Here is a 21,020-nt window from a genome sequence, read left to right as displayed (position 1 = left end):
CCGTACCACCTGGTAGTGATAGATCAGCCTATCAAACGCACCGTACCACCCGGTATCTCACTGCTACCCTGTGCTCCCTCCCCTACAGACGGCCCACCTGGAGGACCAGCGGCGGGTCAGCAGGGGGGAGGAGGAGCCCACCAACGTCTCGCAGTACTTCTTGAGCGACATTTTCACAGAAGTGGACGAATGAGAGGACAATCTTTTTTTAATTATTAGTTTTTTATGTAGTTTGTTCTATATAGAGATATTAAAGATTATTTTATGCTGAAGATGGCCCTGTAAAGAAAAGGGTGTTTTGCTGATATATCATAGAATTCAACCGTTCAAAGCTTACATATGTACTATTTATTTGCTGCTGCTTAGGAACAAGGTTTCAAACACTCTCATTTTGACCTGTTGTTTGAATGGACAATAGATACACCATAACTCCTTTTGTGCATATTTTGGTTACTGTCAGTACTCATATATTTTAGCTGGTAACTCCTCAGAATATGACCATACTATGTTGCTTGAGCAAATCCCAGAACTTGTGATTGCTTCACATCTGGCCTGTTGAAAAGGTGCCACTTGAAACCTCATGAAACCATCGTCTTTGTAAAGTCTTTTTAGTCTTTCATATTCTTTGTAAACCCACCAGCCTCATAGTGTCTGTGCTCATTTTTCTCTTGTTGCTCAGGTTAGTGTATAGTTTACTGTCTTACACCCAGTAAGTTAACATAACGGTCCGCTGAAAGTCAAATGGCCAGTCATGCTTTCATATGGAGATAACAAGCATTAAATGAATAACATTTCCGTTTTCGGAAGTTAACTTATGTTCTGTACTTACTGTTTTGTACAGTGTTCTGCTGTTTCTAGCGCAATGTACTATTTTGTTAAGTTGTCAGTGTTAAAAGGCGAAAACATTTCACAAACATTTAATTGGCAGTTTAGAACCACTTCAACAATCCATTGTCATAAATGACTTCATTTCTTCATCCTTTTCTTTCCTGTAAGATATGTTAATAAATCAAGCCTTGGATACATTTTTCGAAGTTTATTTCACGAGCATTATATACTGTTGATGATGGTTTAGTTTATTCTAAATTTGTCTGAACTAGAGCTGAAACTGCTGTTATATATTCTTGAGAGCTGACAAGGCACCGTTCTTCCCTAATCCGTCCCAGCAAGCCCCCTAGTGGCGAGTGTTGGGACTGTCTGTTCTATTGTACTCGCAGCACCGATTTGTCCGTCTATCCTCGGTTATCCCGGGTTATCCTTCCCCATCCAGGCAAATAGTCGGGAATAACTGAAGATCCGTTTTTCCACTCGGGTTAGTTGAACTCCTGAGCTGCCGTTGGCGCAAATTGGACATGGAAATCTGTGATATCAACGCGGTGAGTAGAATATCTTATATATATTTCCTATTATACCTTAATGATCTTCTGTGGCAGGTGAGTAAGTATTTTGGTAGGATTATTTGTTCATCAGCTTTGGTCATTTTATAAGGTGGACTAAATTGTCTTATTCGAGGACGACTCGGCTTATTATGATCATCAACATTGATCGCTATGTAGGCCTATCGTAATTAGGTCCTCGTTACATTCTAATAGTAAATTAGATGACGAGCTGGTCCTCCATCACTGAGGAGTTCCCTGAAGCAATGACGTAGCCCATTGACAGCAGGTGGTCCAGGTTATTGTTTAAACGTTGGACCCTTGAGGGCCACATTGACGGATAACCTGTAATGCACATATTAGTGACGGCTTTTTTTTTAATGTGGGGTGGAATATAGTGTCGGCCTAGTACGTTTAAAATGTTGAATCCAAGCCATAATGATAAGTTACAAATAAAAATATATTGAGTTAGATAATTATATTAATATTAGATCAAATTAAAACGCCTTATGTGAATATATATTTTTTATTATTATTCTGTCAATGTTATAGGCTAATTACGAAAGGCCTACTAAAATAAATACAAATAATATAATTCCTTTGTGTATCCATTTTCACAATAGGCATATTTTGTCTAGTCTGAATCTTTGTATATCAAAAGGAAAGATAAATTCGATGATTTGTCTTCACACTGTTTTGAAGTGTAAGTGAACAACAGAATGTATCAATCAGCTTAGCTCAGAGTACCCGCATGCTCCACATGGGCCTCACGTCACATGGACCAAAATCAAAGTGACATACTGAGAGCATTAAGAGCTAAGAGACCTTAATGTGCCTCTTATGTAAAAGGCCTGGGTTGGTGGGTTGGTGCTGCCGTTAGATCAGTGTCTTGTTGCTATGCTGTCAGCTGCTACCTGCTACTATGCTACCATGATGGAACCCTGCTACACCAGGCTACCTGCTATCAGTTATTATGTTACAATGTTACTATGGTACCATGCTACCATGCTAAGATACCATCCGCTACATGCTGCTGTCTGCAACCATGTGCAGGGTTGCACATGGGGGAGTGTGGGGTTGCGGGCTGACGGGATTGTTGACGGGGGGGGGGGATGTCTGCTGTGAAAACGTTGTAAGGGGATGTCTTAAACTCCTCCCCTTTCCTTAAAAACAATACTCTGTGGTCTAGTCTAGTCAAGTCATCAACAGAAAATTCACGTTTGTTTTTTTTGGCGTGATCATTGTTGTGTGTGCGTGACAGCGTGCAGGTTGACGCTTAAAGCGTGGGTCACGCCATGGACGCATATGAGTGCACTGACATGTGTTTGCTTAAGAGTGAAGGAGACGTTAGTGAGGCTGAACCTGACTGCCTGGTGGAGGTTTCGGTGTCTCATGCAGGGTGGTGGTGACCACACTCTGCATGATTATCCTTCTTCCCCACATGTGAATTGTGAACAGAAGTTCATTTGTTGCACTGCTGTTAACCCCTGCTGCTGCCTTCCCTCTTTGGAAATAACGCTTCTTATCCACAATGAGCTATTGACTGAGATGTCACCATTCTTGACCTACAATATCTAAGATGGCGTATCTGAGACTGACTGCATGCTTTGTGTCTCGTACGCGTGATTATTGTGTTACGTAACACTTCATAGTATGTTGTTTGGCCACAATCATTTACTTTATTGGCTCTTCCTGGATTACAGACGTCGTTCAGTTATTTGTTCAGGGCTGAGGTATGAGCTCCTTATAATGTCACATTCCTTTGGCCTGCACACGTTCTCTAAGCCGCTGCCTGACTTCGACCTAAAGTAACAGCTACTGCACTTGCTAGGTTTTTACTTCCTTTAATATTGTTCTTATGGAAGATTACATTACACTTTGTGAATACAGAAACCTTTTGGGTTTTTGCTACAGCAGCAAATTGACAGCGAAACAAGGGGAACTGGTCTGCATGTACAGACCCCCTGACCATCCCCCTGTCTGTGTCTGGTGGTCCCCAGGACCCCCAGACACCCTGACCCATCCCCCTGTGTGTGCTTGGGGGGGGTCCCCAGGAAGGGGAGCTGCAGCGGCAGATCGAGGTGGAGGTGCGGGTGCAGGAGGGGGCCAGCCGGCTGCTGGCGGCCTGCTCCCAGAGGGACCAGGCCCTGGAGGCCTCCAAGAGCCTGCTGACCTGCAACGCCCGGCTCCTGGCCCTGCTGAGCCAGCTGCAGCGCGCCAGAGAGGCCCAGGTCCTGCAGAGGATGGGCCACAGGTCAGGGATCGGAGTGGGGGGGGACTCAAACGCTGGTTAGGGACCGGAGGGGGGGGGGACTCAAACGCTGGTTAGGGAGCAGAGGGGGGGGGGGGGGACTCAAACGCTGGTTAGGGAGCAGAGGGGGGGGGACTCAAACACTGGTTAGGGACCGGAGGGGGGGGGACTCAAACGCTGGTTAGGGACCAGAGGGGGGGGGACTCAAACGCTGGTTAGGGACTGGGGGTGTTGCACGAGGTGGCCCGGTAAGCCCTGTTGGAAGACTTTAAAGGTCCCATGCCACGCCACCAGGTGTGGTGTGATTAGTCATTACAAGCCGTTTTGAAAATCTGCCTGTTATGACATCACAGGTGGGCGTGTCCACCTAGATGTGTGCTGGATATATCAGCCTACCAGCCAGTCAGTTGCCACACTGATTTTTTCTAACTTTATTTGTGTACACTTTGAACCTACCAGTGGACTGTAGCAAACGTTGCTCATCTATCCGTCACACGTGTCCGGGTCCACAGGTGGACACGCCCACCTGTGATGTCATAACAGACAGATTTTCAAAACTGCTTGTAACGGCTAATTACACCACACCTGGTGGCATGTCATGGGACCTTTTAATACATAAAGTCTAAAGTTATATATTTAAAGTTTAAACTGACTTGACTTGAATGGACTGATGAAGGGGTGGATGGCTTGATGGATAAACGGACTGGTGATAGATGTTTGGATGGGTGGAGCTGTGACTGAATAGTGAATGGATGGAGATATACTTGGATGAGTATATAGGTGGGCTTATAGTGAATATAGAAGGGGACAGAATATGCTGACTCTGTTTCATTGCAGGTCATCGGATGCAAAGGACAGACTGCCGTGTACAGGGAAATTAGCAATTTCAGGTGAGAAATGGCTCATTGATAAAACAGTGAAAAAATCCTACATAACCTACAGCCTGATTCTATAAACCCAAGGTGTGTTAGCCTAACAGGCCTCACGCTTAGCGCTGTACGTCAATGCTGCATGTGTTGTGACCCCTCTGTAGGCCTCAGGATCCCTCTCATGTGGAAGGACTCAGAGTACTTCAAAAACAAAGGCGGTTAGTCCACCAATACCCAGATGCACACCGTGAAGAAAGAGAAATGATCCTTTACAGTTATATATGTATATCTGAAAAATATGTTTTGAAAAGTGAACCCTTTCTTAATTCCTCCTTTGTTAGATCCTTTGTGAGTTCCTTCTTTAGTTGTGTGTGTACTCATTCATTGTTGCTTTATCTTTCTTTCTTCATTGGTATTAGCAGTTGTCTCAAATGAATGTGGCGTAAATTCACCGAGGCGGGAACTCGGGCAGATGCACAGACAGACTATGTTGACACCTTGGAGCTCTCGAAATGTCACTCTAGCATGCCGGTGACATCGTATTAATTCTGTTATTGAGACAGCGCAAAAGCTCTTACGTTTGTGTGACAGCTCTGACTGCCAGCGGCTCTACGGTTCAATGAACTGGAATGTCTGTGTTATTGCGATTGGAACTCACACAGGATCTCTATCTCTCTTCGTTATTAGGGTGTGTCCCCAAGGTCTCTCTCTCACGATCTCTCCCTCTCTCCCTCTGGTTCTCTGGTAGAGTTACATCAGTGTGCAGTGTTCTGCCTGCTCCAGTGTGGTAAAGACATTCATGACACTAACCTGGCGGTGGTGGACCGGACGCTGACAGACATCTGCTTTGAGGACACCGTCTTATTGTAAGCCTAGCATGCTGGCTCCCCACTTTCCCTTTCCGCCCTTTCTATTCACCTTTTTCGCCACCAGACGCTGTTGTCTGTCTGAAGCGACTCAGTGAATCGTGATTCAACGCTCAGACACAGAACCTCTCGGCTAGGGGTCAGAACCCCTGTATCACTACACTTATATCACACCCCCCCCCCCTCCCCACACATGTCTACCAACACTATGGCTACTCCTATTAATGATTAATTAATAATTGAATCATTTACATTTATGCGAATCAACCTACCTTCCCCAATCAGCAGCTAGAGCTGAGGCATCTTGGGCCTCGATGCCTACAGGACCACTGCTTCTGAACCAAGAACCTTCCCCCCCCCCCCCCCGTGTGTGTGCTCCAGTACAGAGGTGGAGCCGGGGTTCCAGCTGCGGGTGGAGCTCTACAGCAGCCCCATGGCGGATGACGCCGGGTCGGGGGTCCGCAGGCTGAGTCTCCTGGGCAGCACCCTGGGGGGCCAGTCCGGCCGCAGGATCCGGGCCGCCTTCGATGCCGCAACGGCCTGCGGGTCCGGCGGCGGCGGCGGGGGCGGAGAGAGAGCCGAGGACCAGCCCCCTGCGCCGGCACCTCCCCCCGTCACACCGTGAGCCCAGAGCCGCCGCCGTAGGCTTAGAGGCGCTCAGACATCGTTTGATTCCACACTAGTGGTGGATTTCATGATTTGTTCGAATGAATCCGTTTGCGTCGGTCAGTTCGCCCAGAAGAGTCGCTTGTTCGTTCGCATTTCCGGTAGAGGTGAATCATGATTCTCAGTCACTGAGTCGGTCAGACTCGGCTCCTCCCTCGCTCTCATTCTCAAACGAATCACGATGGTGCAATGGTGCAAACGGTCATCAATCAACACAACATTAACTAAGTTCCTTTTAGCTGCGGAGCGCTTCATGTTCGGAATCGGGATGTTGTTGCCCGGCTGGCGGTCCCGGTCTTGTGACTTCTCAGTCCTCGAGTCTTCACCGCTAAACACAGTCGGTGAACGAACGGCGACTCGCGAGTCAGCGACTAGTGGGTGGAGCTGGGAGTCGAGTCTCGGCGAACGAACGATACGAACTAGACAAACTGAAACGGGGAATCAGGTCGGTTCGTTCATTTTAAAAAGTCGTTTGTTCGAACTGATTCGTTCGCAAACGAGCCATCACTATTCCACACGCCGCTTTATCTGAATCCCCAAAAAGGAATTTGTTTTGAAATGTTGTCACGTAGACGATAATTTTAAGGTGTTAAGGATCAGGCCGAATTGCTCGAGAGTCCTCAGCAGAGTATATAAATCTCAAGCTATTAGGGGTGTAACAAAAACCGATTTGAATCAGAAAATCGATTTTGATTTAAAAGATGCAAATCTTCTGAATCGAACTGAATCGAATCGTTCCATTTTAAAAATGTATCGTTTCTGAAGCGTATCGTACCCCATGTATCGAGATATGCATCGAATCGTCTTTTATTGGAGAGATGCACACCCCTACAAGCTATGTTTGCTATGTATGGATGACGACACGACATTCCGTCTATGCCATACGCTATAGCTCGTCTATCTTGATTTAAATACAGCGTTCACCCCTACACAACCTCCTGAACAGTAACGGTCGTCTCTCTTGTGTTCCCGCCCGCCTCATGCAGAAAATATCTCTCATGGCATTACAATCTTTCATCAGTGGGATTAAGAGAGATTCAAAAGAAAGTCCTCAAAGGACATAGTCTTTGTGATTCTCAGGCTGAACTGACAAAAAGTCAGTATTCACACTGATTTTTTTCAAACTTTATTTGTGTACACTTAGAAAACACAGTGCAATATAAGTTAAAAACAATGTACTACGCACTATGCGATGCAAAATAAAACATTTTAAGAAACAATAAAAACAAACCATAACATTGGTGCAAAGAGACACGAATACAGTAGACATGACCACTTATTTTTTCTGAGGTTACTTTTGTGTCTAATACATTGTTTTTAGTTTTCTGTATTCCTTAACAGATTTCTTCTTTCTTAAAAAAGGGATTTTCTTCCTGCCCCTTGGGGTCTTGGATCAGGGGGTATCATAAATGCAGGGCCTGTGACGCCCTTTGAGACTGTAGCGGTTATTAAGGGCTGTAAAAGTTAACTGTTCTTGGCTTGTCCACAGGGGCCCCAGGTTCCATCTGTTGGGCCACGCTACACTGACCATGGACCACGTACAGGACAGCTTCAAGACCCATGACCTGTCTCTGACCGCTACAGGTCAGTGGATCTCCTGGAAGTACCAAACCACCAAACTTATTTGCCGGCAATTCTAGCACCTCCAAGATTTTGTAAAATCTCAATCTCTCAAAATCTCAGCAGAATGACAATAGGACGTGTGTGATTAGTGAGACGATTTTTTTGAATTTGCGCAATCTGAATTCTGGTTTCCTGTCTCCATGGAGACTGGTCTTAATGGGGTGTTCAGCGCGTATCGTATTGATTATGTTATTAACAAGCTTGTCTGCAAAGAACTTCTTAGAAGCGTCTGCATTGCGTGAACGTGGAACCATAATCGGCCCTTAAGCCTCCATTCTCGTAGTTTCCCTTTCCTTTGAGCCCAAGAGGTTTTGACAGTCACCTTATCTTCCAGAGGACAGTCCATTCTGGCTGCCTCTGTACGGCAGCATGTGTTGCCGGCTGGTGGCTCAGCCCGCCTGTATGACAAGGCCAGTTGTTATGGGCAGTCTGAGAGTCAAGGTAAGCTGTCTGTCTACTTAATGTGTCTGTTTGTCTGCTTGTGTATGTTTGCCTGTTACATTTCTTACATTTGGAGTTTCTTTGTTGCGTGTACTTTTTTTAATTTCATTTTTGAAACCGTCTCCTTCCACCCATTCAGTCGACAGCCGACGCTGACGGCTGGGAGGATGTCTACGGTGTCCTCAGAGGGCCAACTCTGCTCTGTTACCAATGTGAGAAAGACATGCACTCAGAGGAGCTGCCGGTATTTGTAATCCCTGTCAACAAGGTTGGTTCAAATGAAAACAGAGTCGCCTTAATCACCTTACATATCTGATACGGAGTGGTGACTTTCAACACCACTTCATCCAAACCCTTGTTCGACTCGTTTTCAACTGTGATGATGCCTGTATTGATAGTATTTTCCCCGGGCTTAAAATCAACTTGGCACATCATTGGCTACAATACAAAGGTAAAATAGTAATGGGGAGTAGTAATAAAAGCATTTTAATTCAATCCTATTAAATTGATTTGACCACCAATGCCTCCCTTGGTGTGTGTCTGTAATCTGTAAAAACACAGAATAATTATGTCTTGCTCTAAGGGTGACTGTTGCCTGCATGAATAGTTAATAATAAGATAGTTAGTATTTAAAGGGCTCCTGTCATGCCCCCAGGTGTGGGTGTGATTAGCTGCTACAAGCCGTTTGGCACAGGGAGGGAATGATTTTCATAGTGACATGCCCACTTGTGATGTCACTATGAACATCATTCCTTCCCTGTGCCAAACGGCTTGTACCAGCTAATCACACCCACACCTGGGGGCATGACAGGAGCCCTTTAAGTTGAGTGTGAACAAAAAAGGTGTCACATACACACAAACACACACACACACACACGTTTTCCCTTTCAGAACACCATTGTTTCTGTGTCAGAAGAAGAAGTCCCTCCAGCCCCTACGCTGCTGATCAGCACAAAGTGTCACGGCGAGAACATAGCCTACACAGTGGCTCCTCCCACACCCCAAGAGACCCAGCGATGGCTGGCCCTGTGCCAGCAGCACCTCCATGACCTGAGTAAGTTATGGGTATTAAACAAACATGCCACACACACACACACACACACCTACACACACACACACACACACACACACACACACACACACACACACACACACACACACACACACACACACACACACACACACACACACACACACACACACACATGTATTTTTGTTTTGGCTGTTGTATAGAGGTGTCTTGCGTACCCCAGACAGGAAGTGGGGCAAAGGGTGTAAGTGTTGGTCTCAGCTTTGGTAGGGACATTTAGAATCACCCCTGCCTGCTTCAGAATGGCTGCATTCACAAACCTGTCCTTAAAACAACCCTCAATGTTCCAAATCAACTATCATAGCGAAATACAGTTTCTGTCGTGTTTCATTGCACATTTATCGCATTTGTAAATCCCATTGATTTCTTTTGGAAGACTCATTGTTCGTTGGCCGGAAACGGAACGGGTAGCTGTTTACGTTTGGTTGTAGTCTTTTCGCTCGGTTCTAGCCCTACTGTTGAGACGGAGAAGCAGGCAGGGGTGATTCTCAATGAGCCAAATACCCGAGACAGGACCAATAGTCAAAGCTTTGGTGTCAACCAGTGGCGGATTCAGAATGTCATTTATGGGTGGGCTTAGGAAGATTTGGATCGGCCACGTATACATACAGCGTTGCCAAATTTGGGTTTTTGGCTGGGGTGAGACTCTGTAAAATCAGACCGGATTGTTGACGGGGGGCTTGACAGGGGGCCCACCCCTGATTGGATGGGCCCCCTGTCAATCTGGGTGGGCCTGTACCCACCTAGGCCCCCCATAGATCCGCCCCTGGTGTCAACCGCTCTTTTTCATCCTACACAAACCAGAAAGGGGACTCAATGTTCAAAATACCGGAATTGTCCCTTAAATAATGAATCAAAACATTGGTAGGGACAATCTTTTCTTTCCCAAAGTTGGTCGGGACATGTCCCTCCGTCCCTATGCAAAGTTACGCCCTTGAGTGGGGCTCTTAGCTTCCAAACCAGTGCACAGCTCAGCTACATTACTACGCTTTGATCGCACTTAAATAGACACATGTGGATTGTTTGATTCATCGTTTTAGTGTTTTATCAACAAGGTCTTGCAAAGTAACACACGGCTCATCTATCAAAGTAAATGCTTTTATTCCACTGTAAATTTGGGCAAATTCCGTATTATTCATGGCACTGAATTAAGAATTTGTAGCCTACTAGAATACTAGTAATATAATGTTCTAAAGAAACAGTACTACTAACGGCCACTAGAGGCCGCGAGTGAGACATTAGGAAACTGGCGCGTCTTATCGAAAGTGTCTCAGAGATTTCCTTATTATGCAATTGCATCTCCTGTTAATCCCTGTTAAAGTTTCTTTACCGTTTTGGTCAACATGGTACCGGGTTTGAATGACATTGTGATATAATTGCCCTGCGAGCTGTAAGGAAGCAGCCAGATGTATTCAGTGTGTGTGGGGGGGTGGTTACGCGCGTTCAAGATTGTTGACGGGGGGGGGGCCTCCCCCTGCTCCCCCTTAATTCGCACACTGGATGTACTGCCTCTAGGCTACATTTTACCACCCTGTCAGTAGCTGTGTCAAAGACACTTGCATACGGCAGCTTCTCGTCTAACAGCTCTGATTTACCATGGCTTACCCTAGATTTTTAGAGAGAAAGCCCATGGGCAAGTTGTATCTCTGTCTCTCTCTGTGGGTAGTGACAACGATAACGTCATCACCGGCTGGCCGCATTGGAGGAACCAGCACACTGTGGGTGGGCACTGATATTTAAGTATGAATGTTATATTACTTGAACGGTGAAAATTATTTCGGGAAACATAACTGAAGGGTCCAACTTTTCACTGGCTTATTTTGAATACCAAATAACATGTCATTTTCGGATTTTAACATTGTAATATGAAAGGTGAGTCAGGCCATGCCTTGATGAGTCAGGAGTGGCTCTTCAAAAATAATAAAACATAATCGTCATCAGCATTCATCGTCATGCCCTTTGTTTTCTGTACTTGTTGACACCGAAAGAATGTAATCACAGTTCAATGCACAAATTAATTATTCAGAAAGGAAAAATTCAAACGCTGTAATCCATTCAAACTAGTACCCTAGTTGTATCAACTAAGCCTGTAATCAGTAAGTGACACAGGCTTGGCTGGCATTATCAGGGCTGGGCGGTAATGTCACTCTGTCCCCAAAACCTGCTCTGGTGCATTCCAGTGGAGATACCAGTTGTGAAGTTAGTAAGTTACTGGCAGTCCCCTGGTCTGTTCCGGTTCACTCACTGGCACTCACAACAGATTTGTCTTGGTTGTTGTTTTTGGAGTTTGTAGTTCTTCTTATGTTGATCGGTTAAACTTTGGTAAGCAAATCGCTAAGTTTTTATTAGTATTCATAGCTGCGGGAAGAAGTCTTCAACGAGGGGTTCTGATAAAAAGTGCTGTGTTGCAAATCATGCATTTAAGAACAAATTCAAATGCAAATTCAAATGACTCAACTAACTTTCTTCCCATGACACTGCAACCTTCTTCTGCTTCATGTGGGCCCTTGAAAATATTGAGACTTGGCTAGCTAGAAGCAAAATGAGACATTACTATCTCTAGAAGCATAATGAGACATTACTATCTCTATCTCTGAATCATTCACTAACATCCTTTCCACAATATTAAACAGAACGGTCAGAATAACAAACCATTACAAGAACAACAAGAACATAATTTCACAACTATTGACATGGGCTGTAAGCCTAACATTGTTTGAGGCAAATGTGGGTGTTAATGGATGTTTCAGAATGTTGGTTATGGTGTTAAGCCAAATAAGATTGATCCCCATGTTATCCACCGGCCACCAGTAGTTCCCGAGAAATTAATGGAGGCTGTCAATGGAGTCAATGGAGGCTGAGGGAGGAATGTCCACCCCGAAGTAATATTCAATAGGCGATAGGGGGTGCTAATATCCCTTTACCCAGGGAAACAAACATTACATATACAAAGGCATTAAAGTAGTCATATTTAAGGGCATTAATTCATTACAGTAGTCTGGGCAATCTACACTTTTTATTCTCAACAATGTTTAGGAGGACCTTCCTCCCTCTCTTCACTGGAGAAGCCTCCACTGGTACACACACACACACACACACACACACACACACACACACACACACACACACACACACACACACACACACACACACACACACACACACACACACACACAGAGCAAGTGACAACGTTAAGAATTACAACTGTGTACCGAAAAAATTGTAAGGCTAAATATAAATGATATTAAAAGTTGGCCCACACGTTGATAACTGAACTTCCATAAGCCTAATGAGAAGGGTGCGCCTGCCTCTGAGAACACAGTCCTGTGATGTCTGGATCAATGCTTATGTATTTCATTTTTATGATGCCAAGGGAGTTGGCACACAGCGTGTTCCGAAAGCGCAGGGTATTCGCAGTGTTGCTGTTTTCCAAAAGGCGAACAATGACCGCCTTCTGAAAGCAGACTTTAATGTTTTGTTGCGTGACAAATCTGTTAACGTCCGCTGCTAACCAACAGTGAAGGCCTTTGGCATGGCAGAGGTTTCGATGCTGAACAGGTTTCTCATCCAGTTGTCCGCTTCAACCGTCACCGAGAAAAATATGTGTTGCGAGTATAAAACTGTACATAAACTGTTGCGAGTGAGATGTTCAGTTGTTCACGTGTTCGGTTGTTAGATAGATGTAGATGTAGACCTTCGAGATGCTATGGTTTCATGGATTCATTTCTGAGAACATCACCACATGCCACCACAAACCAACGCCGTAATCAGCGTTAGCTTGTAATCGTGGAAGATTGCGCACGCCACAACCCATCTACGAAACAGGCCGACATTGAAACGAAAGTATTACAGGAAAGGCTAAACTTATTTTATACCCCATTTTAATGGTCTCATGGTTGATTTAGTTTTCATTCAGACTAGTATTTTGATATTATTATGTTTAAAATAGTGCGGACCACTAAATAGCGCATCGCCACTGGTACGCGTACGACAGTTTGAGAACCACTGATCTAAATATTAAGATAATTTAAGATTTTCAAATAAATCATGGCTTATTTAGAATTTATCATAAAATATTTAATACAAATTAATAATATTTATAACGTAAATACATTTATAATATTTTTATTTTATTACTTTATGAAAGAACTACATTTCCTTTGTGTGATTATGTTTTTTTCTTTTTGATTGGTAATACAATCTAAATGATTGTTCAAATAAAAAATAAAAAGTTAATGCTGTCGAGTATTGGAATCTAGCTGTTAACATTTGATATGATATAACTTGAACATATTTGTTACGCTCCATTGACCCATCTCAAAGATAATTGGTAGAAGAAAAAAAATTGAGACTTGGCTAGCTAGAAGCATAATGAGACAGTACTATCTAGAACAGTGGTTCTCAAACTTTTTATACTGCGTCCCACCTCAGAAGATATTTCTCTCCCCAAGTACCGTCATTATGACCGATAAAATAGAACAGAATACAGCAGCGTAGGCCAGCCCTATTCAGCTAGGCAACAGCTCACAAACGAGGCACATTTATTCCTTAAAATAATATTATTTATTGTTGTTAATGTTTAACTGTTGTCAGCTGTACAAAGGGGTAGCACTAGTACACACACACACACACACACACACACACACACACACACACACACACACACACACACACACACACACACACAGCAAGTGACAACATTAAGAATTACAACTGTGTACCAAAAAGCTGTTTGAAAATTGTAAGGCTAAATATAAATGATATTAAAAGTTGGCCCACACGTTGATAACTGAACTTCCATAAGCCTAATGAGAAGGGTGCGCCTGCCTCTGAGAACACAGTCCTGTGATGTCTGGATCAATGCTTATGTATTTCATTTTTATGATGCCAAGGGAGTTGGCACACAGCGTGTTCCGAAAGCGCAGGGTATTCGCAGTGTTGCTGTTTTCCAAAAGGCGAACAATGACCGCCTTCTGAAAGCAGACTTTAATGTTTTGTTGCGTGATAAATCTGTTAACGTCCGCTGCTAACCAACAGTGAAGGCCTTTGGCATGGCAGAGGTTTCGATGCTGAACAGGTTTCTCATCCAGTTGTTCGCTTCAACCGCCACTGAGAAATATTCACGGAACTGTTGCGAGTGAGATATTCAGTTGTTCACGTGTTCGGTTGTTAGATGACCTTCGAGATGCTATGGTTTCATGGATTCATTTCTAAGAACATCACCACATGCCACCACATACCCATTTTAATGGTCTCATGGTTGATTTTGTTTTCATTCGGACTAGTATTTTGATATTATTATGTTTAAAATAGTGCGGACCACTAGATAGCGCATCGCCAGTGGTATGCGTACCACAGTTTGAGAACCACTGATCTAAATATCTAAACATTTGATATGATATAACTTGAACCTATTCGTTACGCTCCATTGACCCATCTCAAAGATAATTGGTAGTAGAACAACAAAAACCTGCTGACTTCACACCCAAGATAAAAATTTGGAATGATGATCTGCCTTGAAAAAACCAAACATGTTGAAATGAAAAAATTGAATTCAATGTCTGTTTTCAAAGGAGTTCAAAGGACTGCTGTGTACACACTGAGTATACTTTCAGAAGCTGTCAATCACTAATTGTGGGTTGGTATCATCACTCACCCGAATGACAGGGTGATGATCTCGGTGCTCTTCCTCCACCACAGGCTGTTGGCAGCGCTGTTGCACCGACCTCATGAAGATCGAAGAGCCGGCGCCTCGGAAAGCCTCCGCCGCCCGGCAGGGGTCCTTGTATCACGAGATGGGTACGATATGCCACACGCGCCCACCCCCTCACCCCAATGTCACCCCCACCCACAACTTGTTGATCTCGTTGTCATTATAGAATGGAAATTGGAGTGAAGCCTAGAATGGATGTCAACCAACCTGCTTCAGAACATACCACAACACAACAAACTAAAAATACAATCTGAAGGATGCCTTCCTCGCAGGCGACAAACCGTGTGACAATTACAGAAACAATGTGAAATATTGTACTAATAACATGTTGGGCAGAAAGAAAATATGGTTGGGTTTGAACACGTGAGCCAACGAGATAAGATTGCGGCCATAGTTTGTCGGCATTGAGAACGGTTCCATATTATATTTAATCTGGTCGAATGTCCTTCCAATAGTCACTGTTTGGTCCTTGCTGATCCCCTGTCCCCTCTTCCTGCTTCAGTGACACCTTCTGCTGGGGAGGGGCATGTGGTCCAGGATTTGTCTGCAGAGATCACTGAACTCCTGGTGTCCTACTACCAAGAGAGGTGAGTGTGAGCCCTCTGCAGCCTGTCTGCTTTGAAGTGTGCTCTCTAACACATGATGTCGTGCGCAGGGTAACTTGTAAGGGATAATCACCCCTTACAAGAGCAATAAACAGTTTGATATGCCCGGCTTGTGGACGGCTCACCACAAGCCGGGCATATCAAACTACTTCTTGCTTGCCAACTTAATAAAACAATTCAAATACTTTAATAATTATGCTTTTTCTTATTCATGTTGCATGCTTATTAAATGTATACTCTGTTTGAGTTAATCTCCCTCAAAAAGTAGTCCCCTTTAGAACTACGGTGAATAACGTTAGCTCCGCTGTAGCTAATTAGTAGATAGATTTCCGACACATTTTCTTTTTTAAACAAGGTTCATTTTTACAATGGACCTCATGTTTGAAATTTCTGTGATAGAAAAAAAATACAAGCAGTGTATTGATCTACTATTTGATGACGCTGGTCTCAGTCAGCAGCAAGTACAACCGACAAGTCAGCGGGCAACCTGCCGGGTTAATGCCCTCCTCCCAGCCAATCAGAATCAAGCATTCTTAAACGAAGTAGAATAATGATAGTTAATTTATTTATAGCATCATCTTGTATATATGTATACAAGATGTATAGCCCGATCCACATTAAGTCATCAGTCAACACAACTCCATTCAATTTTTACATAATAACTGGCTAACATAAAACGTAATCAAAATATTTTTTAAACACCACTTTAGAGCATGTATAAACTCAGACCAATGCACATACCCTGAAGAATGACCTTAATCAATGTCATGATTAATAATCAAGAATAAATCAATAAAGCCACGCCTCTGCCAATACTGTGGAAACTAGCAGCACTTGTAGCAGTATTGTTCATTCTTATTTGTCAGTTTTCAGGATACATTTCACTGTTTGCATTGCAGTTGACACACACACACACACACACACACACACACACACACCCATACAAACACACAAACTCACAGATTCATGTCATGCCCGCTGAGGGTTAGTGTGAGAAAGCCTCTGAGTTATAGAATGGAACAATAAAGGTCTGTGATGCTGTGGAGGCCCGTGCTCTCTACACACAGCGCCTAATCCTGTTCATACTTTTCTCACCAAACACTCAATGCCGTGCAACATAGCATGTGGTCGCATTTAGGTCACTGAACAATAAGGACCCACAAACAGACGTCACATGTTTGGGAGAACATGTTCAGCATACACATATTGAACCAACTATTGATGGGTACCTGGTTGAGTTTATTTGCAGACAAAATGCCACTTAACAACTCCAGGGGCTGTGGGATTAGAGAGTGATGGGATTTTAGAGTGTAGTGAACTGTTTCAATTCATTTTACTCGGAGGGTCCGTGAAGCGTGACCCTTTCTTGGACACAGCCCACCACATGGGCCGCAGTCCAGCTCCTTGGAGGAGGATGGCAATAAACATAGGATTTTAGACCTGTTTTTTCTAATTTATGCTATTATTATTTAGTATAAACAACAAAATGTTCATTAAATTAAAAACGAAAAATAATAAATTTGAGCACATTTAAGACCTAATGGTCTACATCTGATCACTGGCGCTTTAAACACCGTATCAGACACGTAGCTGTGGATGGCTCAAATCTCCCCTGCCCAATCAGAAAGCTTGATAATATGTGTAGTAAGATATTCATTATTAATTAAAGGTGCTATAGGTAATGTAGTAAGATATTCATTATTAATTAAAGGTGCTATAGGTAATGTAGTAAGATATTTATTATTAATTAAAGGTGCTATAGGTAATGTAGTAAGATATTTATTATTAATTAAAGGTGCTATAGGTAATGTAGTAAGATATTTATTATTAATTAAAGGTGCTATAGGTAATGTAGTAAGATATTTATTATTAATTAAAGGTGCTATAGGTAATGTAGTAAGATATTTATTATTAATTAAAGGTGCTATAGGTAATGCTGTACAATTTGAGAGTTTGAGAGCAGAAAAGAAGGAGCACAATGTTTTACCTAAAGAACCACAGACGTGGTGGTTCGTCCCTCTCTGCTCTCCCTCCCCTGCAGCTGCCCAGTGCAGATCACCAGCGAGCTCTTCTTTACAGATCACCAGTGAGCTCTTCTTTACAGATCACCAGTGAGCTCTTCTTTACAGATCACCAGTGAGCTCTTCTTTACAGATCACCAGTGAGCTCTTCTTTACAGATCACCAGCGAGCTCTTCTTTACAGATCACCAGCGAGCTCTTCTTTACAGATCACCAGTGAGCTCTTCTAGTGAGCCCATCTATATGAGAAGATGTTGAGGTTGATTCGCTCGCAAAAATTGCAGCACTGTTTCACCTGAACTCGTCTGCAGTGGAGGATGAGATTTTGATACTTAAAGCTAATTGAGCTTAAGTCCAGGGCTCATGGACAATTTTGGAATTTACTCACAAAGGGAAAGAAACCTGCTACCTCCTTGACTGCATTATTTGGCTCTACTTATTTATGCCCGTCAGCCTTTTCCTACATGAAGATTATTAAGTCTAAATACCGTTCCACCATGACTGATGGCCAATTGGAAGCCTGCTTGAGACTAGCTACCAGCAGCTACTGTCCGGACTATGCAACCCTGGCTGACGCCATTCAGTGCAAGTCATCAGAGTATGTACTCAGTATAACATAAATAAATAAATGTTTAGCATTTTTTTATGTAGGTAGATCATTTTGACCTGGTCATTTTGAAAGTAGCTCGCAAGCCGAAAAAGTCTGGCCACCCTTGTCCTGAAGGGTCAGAAATAAGCCACATGCCACCAGGTGTGGTGTGATTAGCCGTTACAAGCCGTTTTGGAAATCAGCCCCTTAACACATCACAGGTGTGCGTGTCCACCTAGATGTGTGACAGATAGGTGAGCAACGTTTGCTGCAGTCCACTGGGTAGGCTGATAGACCTGAGCCGTTTCTCAATTTGCGTTCTCGTCTGTACTCGTGTACTTGCGTTCTCGTGAAACGTCATCAGTGGTAGCCCAAGTACTGTTCCAATTCCAAGTACGAGAGTACGGTCGTAAAACCCGGAAGTGTTCTCGATGCGTTCTCGATGAGGCCGTTCTACCGAGGATGCATCGGAGGTGACTCGTGTGGACTTGGGACCGTTCAATATTCCAGGATGCATTTCGCATTCCCATGTTTTAAAATATTAGTATGTAAGCTATAATAATAGGCTATATATAGGAAAATTTTACATATATAACAAAAATCTAGGCCTATTCATTCAAAATATTGACATACTATTTTAAAATTAAAGAGGCTGGGGTTTTGTTTTATATAATTTGTTTGTATTGTATACGTCGCTGATAGAGGAAACCCATCGCGGCAACGAAAATCGCGGTCGGATCCATCCGACCGTGTGTGTGTGTGTGTGTGTGTGTGTGTGTGTGTGTGTGTGTGTGTGTGTGTGTGTGTGTGTGTGTGTGTGTGTGTGTGTGTGTGTGTGTGTGTGTGTGTGTGTGTGTGTTTTTTCCTATTGTAATCTGTGTAGTTTCTCGCTCATTCGTTATTATTATTCGTTATAATAGTCTACTCTCCAACTACATAGGCAGTTAGGCACGCGCATCTGTACCCTACATATTAAAAGTCGTTTGCATATAAATACACACGACAAGCATATCTTTTCATTTATATTCATTCAAAATATTAACATACTATTATAAAATGAAAGAGGCTGGGGTTTAGTTTTATATAATTTGTTTATATTGTTCAGTAGTGTATGCCTACATGAGGCCGTAAAGCAGTTAACAGAGCTGAGGTGGTGACGTCATCGAGTCCGCTGCTGTTCCAATTGCAGGTGCGTACTCACGTTCTCGGAAGTCTGTACTTCAAAGTCCGGACTTGCCAAGCACGTACTTCCAAGTCCGCGAGTACGTAGTCCGCGTACTTGGTATTGAGAAACGGCCCTGATCTATCCAGCACACATCTAGGTGGACATGCCCACTTCCTGCCCCATGTGATGTCATATGGAGCAGATTTCCAAAATGGCTTATAACGGCTAATCACACCACACCTGGTGGCATGACATGGCACCTTTAACGTGTCAGCTCTAACTATACGTGGCCCTTTCAAAAAAAAAGTTTGTCGCATTCCTGGACATTCTTCTTGACATAGTAAATCAACCCAACCCGGATCTAACACAACATAATTAATCAACTGATACAAGACATAATTATGTTGGCACACGCCCAGTAAATATAATCAACCATCATCATAGAAAAAGCCATTTGCTTTTGGCCTGGCTTTCAAATCTGTTATCGTGTACCGAAATGAAACTCATAGTTTCAACCTGAGTCATGCAGATATTTTGATGAGATATCTAATCACTGCAGAACAAGTCAACATTTGACAGTTATTTAACTCATTCACTGTATTTAGCTAACTATATAACATTGTAGTAGTTGTTACTGTAGCTTTGTATGAGGGAAACATTAATATTTTTATCAACAATGTCTGGTTATAAGATAATCTAAGCGTGAAAAAAAATAATGCCTGCAGAAGTCCCGACTCTAAATAAAAAAAAGAAGATCATGCCGATCTTAAGATGATGTAATTAGATCCACTAGTAATAGTGCATTGAGTATCACTCCTATAACACCACTATGCACGGTGGGGTTGTGTTCGGATTCCATGCTGGTGTTGTGACATCGAAGGGAACATTAGCTTGTAGCTTCAAGCTAGACATTCTGCGTGCAAGGGTGTTCAGTGTGATTTTATGACATCCTGGCTCACGTGTCTTTGTTGTAAGAGATGTCCTCCTAGACAACGACAAACAGATCATTATCGGGCTTCAGAGCCTGACGTCATCCCCTCCAAATGAATCCCATGGCAGGGGACACACACACAGAGGACTCCGTTGAATAGATGGGTCAGCCAGAAATGTTATTCACGTGACCAAACCGGTTCGCTCTCTGTGTTGTCTGTTCAATTAAGAGACAACCGCAAACGTCATTCATCGCAGGGTACACACCGACGGTTATGGCTGTTGTTTATTGTTGATGTTAAAAACTCGTTTTCCTCTTTGCAGTTGACCTTGGAGAGTGAGGACGATGGACCCATTGGTGGAGCTCTCCCTCCCCCCCCCCCCCCCCCGCCATGTTTAGGGGAACAAATCACTGCAGAAACACTGCTTCTCACCCCAGGTGGAACTAGTTCTGTCCCTTTTTCAGCACGGCGTTGACCTATGATTACATATGTTGTTGTTGTTTTGCATGGTGAATGTGATCCCTCCCTATGATTGGATTGGCTTTTAATTAAACCTTTTGATGCATACTGGAAAACTTTACAGAAGACAGAACACAAAGTATGAATGATTTAAGATAATTGCACGGTGCCATAGCTGGGACGAGTTCCAGACAAGAAACCAAGCAGGATGATATTGCTAAAAATTTAAGGTGTGTCGCCGGCCAGGAATTCATGTCCCCCATTGTGTGTCGCAATTCTCTTCTCAGATATTGTCTAGACTTGTTTGTGTTTCTCAGGATTGTTGAGCAAGTTGTATCTCTTTTGTGTTGTTTTA

The 21,020-nt window shown here is 43.4% G+C and overlaps 1 protein-coding gene across 1 annotated transcript; it reads left to right on the top strand.

Moving 5' to 3' along the window:
- Positions 1–1,352: 1,352 nt before the first annotated feature.
- On the top strand, positions 1,353–20,550 carry LOC311368029 (rhotekin-like; the record flags this gene model as incomplete). Its single annotated transcript, XM_084486909.1, has 13 exons — positions 1,353–1,376; positions 3,431–3,630; positions 4,465–4,517; positions 4,661–4,714; positions 5,245–5,362; positions 5,744–5,983; positions 7,518–7,612; positions 7,986–8,092; positions 8,232–8,360; positions 8,984–9,146; positions 14,883–14,981; positions 15,398–15,482; positions 20,529–20,550. The coding sequence occupies 13 exons, from the start codon at positions 1,353–1,355 to the stop codon at positions 20,530–20,532; spliced, it is 1,371 nt and encodes a 456-aa protein (XP_084343035.1). The 3' UTR covers positions 20,533–20,550.
- Positions 20,551–21,020: the final 470 nt, after the last annotated feature.

The sequence above is a fragment of the Micromesistius poutassou genome, assembly GCF_964030765.1.
Source record: "Micromesistius poutassou genome assembly, chromosome: 22".
Classification (NCBI taxonomy): Eukaryota; Metazoa; Chordata; class Actinopteri; order Gadiformes; family Gadidae; genus Micromesistius; species Micromesistius poutassou.
This window is presented reverse-complemented; position numbering and strand designations above follow the sequence as displayed.